Source organism: Ursus maritimus, unplaced genomic scaffold (assembly GCF_017311325.1).
Source record: "Ursus maritimus isolate PB19 unplaced genomic scaffold, ASM1731132v1 scaffold_2, whole genome shotgun sequence".
In the NCBI taxonomy this organism is placed as follows: domain Eukaryota; kingdom Metazoa; phylum Chordata; class Mammalia; order Carnivora; family Ursidae; genus Ursus; species Ursus maritimus.
Window position 1 is genome coordinate 332981 of NW_024424452.1, and position 6110 is coordinate 339090.

At 60.1% G+C, this 6110-nt stretch overlaps 1 protein-coding gene across 2 annotated transcripts in view; it reads right to left on the reverse strand.

Annotated features, from left to right (window-relative positions):
• Positions 1–168: 168 nt before the first annotated feature.
• The window catches only part of PDGFA (platelet derived growth factor subunit A), an 18742-nt gene continuing 12800 nt past the window's right edge, over positions 169–6110 (reverse strand). Inside the window, exons 5-7 of one of the 2 annotated variants that reach the window (XR_005835899.1) lie at positions 3557–3683; positions 2531–3159; positions 169–1270 (exon numbers count right to left, since the gene is read on the reverse strand). Coding sequence is in view for 1 of the 2 variants with exons in the window: in XM_040634617.1 (XP_040490551.1) it covers positions 1260–1270; positions 3557–3683 (138 nt within the window). In the remaining variant the exon portion in view is untranslated. The remainder of the gene's footprint in view (positions 1271–2530; positions 3160–3556; positions 3684–6110) is intronic. The other variant, XM_040634617.1, reaches the window with a different exon arrangement.

Below are 6110 nucleotides of genomic sequence, written 5' to 3' on the forward strand. Positions count from 1 at the left end.
CGGGCGGCCGGGGGCGCCTCTGGGTGACGGGCCCCGTGACAGGACACAGGGCCTAGACTCAGTTACGCAACTAGAGAAATGTGACCACAAAGCACTTTTCACGTGTATGGGTTTTGTTGGTGGGTTTTTCTTTTTCCTTTTGGTTCAAAGAAAAAACATAGCAGGCTCTCAGGTATACAAAACTGGTAATATTAGATAAAAATACAAACTTCACCTTTACAAAACAAAAACAAAAACACAACACACACACACATTTCTGTTGAATACATGTAAAGCGTAACATCTTACCAAAAATAAAGAATTTAGATTCTGTCCAAATACTGGCACAGGGCCACCTCGCTGCGGCGAGGACGGGGAGCGGCAGGCCCGGGACGGACTCGATTGGTTCACGCATAGTTCTCTCGAAATGGCTTAAATTAAAAAGTGAGATAAAACGGGGCAGGGGAGAAACACGTAAAGCCAGAAACATTTAGGAAGTGATGCATAGTGGATATACCATGTTTATTTTAATACATGTCATTCGTTCGCATCCTGCGAGGGGAATTCCGGTCCCACTGTCCTGACTTAACAGCAGCCTGGTGTTATCGGTGTAAATGTCATCCAAGAGACAATTAAAAAAAAAAAAAAAAAAAAAAAAAAGCTAGCCAAAGAGTAAAAAGGAAAGCTTAATAATCACTTTATGGTGTAAAAAAAAATCCACTTAAGGCTCTCGGGAAGGTTTCCGTATCGACTTAAACACTACGGCAAGGAGATGTGTTTCTAAGTCCCGTGGCGGTTCTGAGACACCCCTGGCTCCCGCGTGCCCCGCAGGGCCCTCGGCCCCCGCCCGGAGTCCTCCGGAAAGCAGGCTCTACGTCCCTGGCAGAAGCACCTGTGACCCTGGACAGAAATCCGGTCCGCCGAGGTACGCGGCTTCATCCCACGCGGGGGTCCCTCCACTCCGACAACTGTGTACATATTTTTGTGAGTCCGTTTTGTTTGTCATGTTTTGTGGTTCTGTTTGCTCTTTCTCTCTCTCTCGCCCTCTTTTTTTTTTTGACAAGGAAGCTTCTTATTGTCTCACCGAGTGCTACAATACCCGCTTTGATGTCACATTAAACAAACGTATACTGTCTCTTTGTTCTCCAGAGTGCGCATGGAGACAGTTTTCACGGAGGAGAACAAAGACCGCACGCCGGCAATGAGCACCGAACATAGTAGGTTCAGGAATGTAACACGCCATGTACATCCGTGTCCCGGAACAGGCTGCTGGCTTATCCTCACCTCACATCTGCAGGGAGAGGGGAGAGAGACGCACACTGACGCGGGACCGAGCACGCGCGCCGCTGCGTGGGCGGTGACCGCAGGGAAGCACGTCGGCCGGCCAGGGTGCACACTCACACCCACCGCGACCGGTCTCAGGACTGGAGGGCTTTGTGGCATTTTTCCAATCCAATATGCCTCAGTACCCTTTCTGTAACCTCCTGACCAGAACTGGAACTAGGCTCTTGGGATCTCACAGAGCATTCCTTAGAGCAAGCCCCATTCTCCCATTGTACAGATGAGGGAAACTGAGGCCCAGGACGGTTCTTCTTTTTTTGCGTTTCTCCTCATGTTCCTTTTTTCTTCCCCCCAGCAGAGGGCTTGATGTGATTTCTGGAGCCCTGGCAGCCATCCTGCGCCATGAGACCACCCTGAGGATGGACGCTGCCAAGAAGACAGGCAGAGTCTCGGTAACCAGGCAGTCCTACACTGAGTTCTGAGCGAAGAGCAGCTCTTCCCCGTCCACATTACCTGTTCACTGACTGTCCCCAACACCTGTACCACCCACAAACTAGCAGGGATGCTACGTGCTTCTCACTTGGCCTGTCATCGGCTGGCCCATGGAGGCCAGAGCCCAACCAATGATGTGCAGACTGGACGCACTAGCCCCCCCCAGAGCCACACCCTTGGGGAAAGCAAAAATCACAGGCAAGAAATTGTTTTGAGGCTGCTTCAGGAACCCACCCTAGTGGATCCTTTCCTCTCCAGAGGATTCTTACAAATGGACCAGACCCACTGGCCTCAACGCTGCTGACCCGGCAGCTTTCTGCAGTCACTCAACTGGCACCTGGGCTCTGAGACACCACCTCTAAGAACTTCTCCCACAACCATCTGTTCGGGATGCCATGGACGCCCACATGGCCAGAGGCAAGGACCAGGCTCTCCAGAGCAGACAGGTCGACAACAAAGAGCGGGAAGGCTGGAAACTGCGTCCATGATGACTGTGGCTGCCCAAATCCCGTTTTCCGTTTTCCTCTGGGAAGCAGCATGTCTCTCTACGAGGCTACGCTGCCCAGGTCCTCGCGCAGCAGAAGGATGGCCAGGGTATCAGAGCAGAAGTCACTGGGTGGGACTTCTCTAACAGGGTTCTTTTGCCCCCCTCCCAACCTTACTCTTCTAGCCTGGAGTGTAGGTGTGACTTCTGGAGCTTCAGCAGCCATACTGAGCCGTGAAGCAACCCTAGGATAGACAGCCGCAGTCCCGCACGGGAGAGGGTCCCTCAAGATACCTGGAGGACGCTACGCCTGTTTCTGAACGTCTACCTCATCTCAGCCCGTGTCGATTTTCGTGTGTTACCAGCAGCCAGTTTCCAGCACAGTAGCCAACAGCCCTACACGTTTATAAAACAGTTTCAGGCAGGACCCACGCAGTCTTCAGTTCCCTCACCTATCGTCCCTGCAAGCCTCAGTCTTTCATCTGTCAACGGGACGGGTACCCTGCCCAAGGTGATCCCAGCTAACAAACATCAGAGCTACCCCACTGCTGTTCAGGAACCCAGACCACTGCAGAATCGTGACGCCAGGGCCTCCCCCATCAACGCAAGAGACCCAAGCCAGAGCGGGCACTCCGGGGCAGCAGGGAGCTGCCCATCAGGCTGTGTGTGCGGCAGGAGCGGGAGCCGGGACGCGAGCGAGCAGACCCACAGCCCAGCAGACACCGGAAGCTTGCACGCCGATCAGGGCCGATCAATCAGAGCGGCCAGCTGGCCGCCGCCGGAGGGATTCGCCGTGTGATCAGCGGGGCGCCTCCCACCCGCAGGACCGCGGCACGTCCGCGGACAGCTCCTACCTGGTCCGGGGCGTTAGGTGGGCTTTAACCTTTTTCTTTTCCGTTTTTTACCTGACTCCCTACGCCTTCCTGTCAACAGAAGGGCAGGGAGGGTGAGCGGGCCTAAGGCTTAGGGCTGTGGACCTGGGGCAGTAAATAGCCGAGCTGTTTGTCTTCTGGAAGAAACCTCGATGAGCTCTGGCACAGAGACACTTCCTGGTGCCCTTGAGCCGGCCCGACGCGGCGGGTCACAGTCCCACGCCGCCTGGGGGCGAAGTCTGCCCGGCCGGGGGGGGGGGGCCTCTCGGCTCCCGGGCACCTCAGCCTCGCGGCTCCCGGGCACCGACGCCCCGACCAGGGCGGGCGCGTGAAGCGCCCCCCCAGCAGGCCGCCGAGCCCGCCGCGGCATGGAAGCCGGGCCTCGAGGGCGTCCGTGCAGGGAAGTGAGGGGAGGGTGAGCAGCAGGACGTGCCGAGGCGCGGCTTACCCGTCTCCTCCTCCCGGTGGTCCGGGTTCAGCCCGCTGGCCGTGCACGTGCATTCCAGATGTTCCTCCAGACGCACCTGCACTTCTTTCAACTTCGGCTTCTTCCTGATGTACTCCACCTTGGCCACCTGCCCGAGACAGCAGCCCCGCCGTGAACACCTCGCCACGCCTCGCACGCGTCACCCCCAGCGGCTACGTGCTCGGCCCCACCCAGGCCAGGAGGGCGCCCGCCAGCAGGCCGACCTCCGACCTCCCACCTCCGACCTCCTCCCCGCGGAAACGCAGGCGTGCCAGGTGGGTAAGTGACCTTCGGCATTTGTGGTCTGGTGCGTGTCTGGGCCCCACGCAAGCGGGGAGGAGGGCTGCATGAGGCGCCGGAGGTAAGGGCTCTGAGCGGGGCAGGGTCAGGTCTCAGGGGCTTCTGCCCAAACGCACGCTGGATTAGTAAAGGGACAAAACCCCACGGCTGCGGAAAGGGGCTGCGGCATGTGGTCTGTGGGTGGTGGCCCCGGCCTCAGCCTCCCTCCCACCTGTCCTGCTGAGGCCCCGCAAGGAAGGAGTGCAGCCCCCAGGGCCCACAAGAAGGCTGTCAGGGTGTGGACGTGGACTTGGTCTGTGATGGACCGCAGATGAGGACCCCACAGGCGCCAGGCCACTCCACAGCCACCTCATGGCCTCAGTCCCAGGCTGGAGGCCTTCCCGGGCCCTCCAGCTGTAGCTGACATTGGCCTGGGAAAGCCAGCCTCGTCAGAAACACGGGCAGGGACCCCACGCTGTTGTCCCAGGAGGCCGGGGCTGGGGAGGGTCTAGAACGGAGCCAGTAGACTCCCAGCTGGGCCTCCTCTGTCTGCCCAAACCTTTGTCGGCCCAAAGTATCTGGCTCACAACCACGGCGCAGCGGACCTGCCCTTACACCTCTCCCGGGGAGCTGCCGGGAGGACACGGCCGGGCCCAGCCCACAGGCCACAGGCCCAGGCAGCCTAGAAATCGAGTCCCCACGGACCCCAGCTCAGGCCCGGAGAAACCGGTTCATTCTGTCGTGGGAACACCACTCCATATGTACACACATGTGCACACACACACACGCAGGGCAGGCACACGCCCTGTCGTGGGAAAACACCACCACCCTCCACACAAACACACGTGACGCGCCTGTCCTGTCCCACGAACACAGCTCCACGCACACACACACATGCACACACCGGGCGACTGAGGACACTCCGTACATGCAGTGAGCATGGTCAAGGTGGCCTCCCTTCATCCCAGCTCAAGAAGGAAACAGCAGTAGCCTCTCTGCAGCCTCAGTGGGCCTCCCCCCAAGTGCCCAGGCCTGAGCTCAGTCCCCAGGGCAGGCGGGACCACCATCTCCCCACTCGCCCTGGGCCCCAAAGACCTGGAAACATGGCAGATGCTCCCATCTGTGCCAACACTGGGGTGCGGTCCTGGGAACAGCCCCAGGGATATCCATTCCACCCCATTTGCCTGGGGAGACTGAGGCAGAAAGGCAGCAGGGTCCACCCAGGTTACACCCCAAGCATGTGGAGGCATCAGGGAGCCGGCAGGAGTGAGGGGATCCCCGGTGGAGAGCAGAAGCCCCAGCCTGGGGACAGTGGGGAGGGGAGGTGGTGGGAGGAGGAGCTCCTATGCAGGGGCCTGGTGTCCAATAGCCGGAGGACCCCAGGCAAGTGGGACGGCCCACCCCGCAGGTGAGCTGGCCCCAAGGCTTGTGCAGACCCGTCCACAGCCGCTGGGCTGCATTAATGGCTAACCTGCAGTGCAAAGGGTGCTGGGTGCCTGGCGGCTGCTGGGAGTGCGACGCAGCCTCAGGTGTGAATGCCAGCGGCCAGGTGTGCGCTCACAGGTGGGGTGGGAGCCAGGCCAGCTTTGGGGCCAGGCCCGGGAAGTTTCCCTCGGAGAGGAGAGGAGAGGAAAGGACCTCGGGCACGAGCAGCCCCGGCCACAGGGCTGGGTCTGCTCCACAAGGCACCCGCCACTCCAGGAGGCTGGGACCACACAGAGAGAGAGAGATTCTCGGGACATGGGGCAGAGAGCCTCCACTTTCCCGTCTATAAAACGGGAACAAGGATTATGGCCCCCAGGGCTTCACGCGTATGGAAGCACTTGGAACTTGCTACCAGGCCGCCTTCCGGAACGAACAAACCCCAGTATTAGCACGCCGAGCTGACGAAAACCAGCCCCCAAAGCAGAGTGACCCTCCCCTCCAGGGCACTGGGTGGGGTGCACCTCAGCGGGCCTCCCACGAGGGCAGAGGACCCCGGCCTGAGCCTGGGCATCAGGAACTCGGGGCGGCCTCAGCCTCCTGTCCCCACCCTAGCCCAGGACCTAAGCAGCTGGGTCGGAGGCCGCGGCCCCCAGCTCTGAGCACTCGTGCGCCCCCACGCACAGCTTCCCTCCGCCGTGGACTCTGCTGGGGGGCACGGAGGCCGGGGGCAGGCAGGGGCCTGGCCCTCTGCACGGCCCGGCCTCTGCTTGACCAGTACCTCCCCTGCTTCCTCCAGGGAGCACCCCTGCTCTGGGCGCCGGGGGGGGGGGGG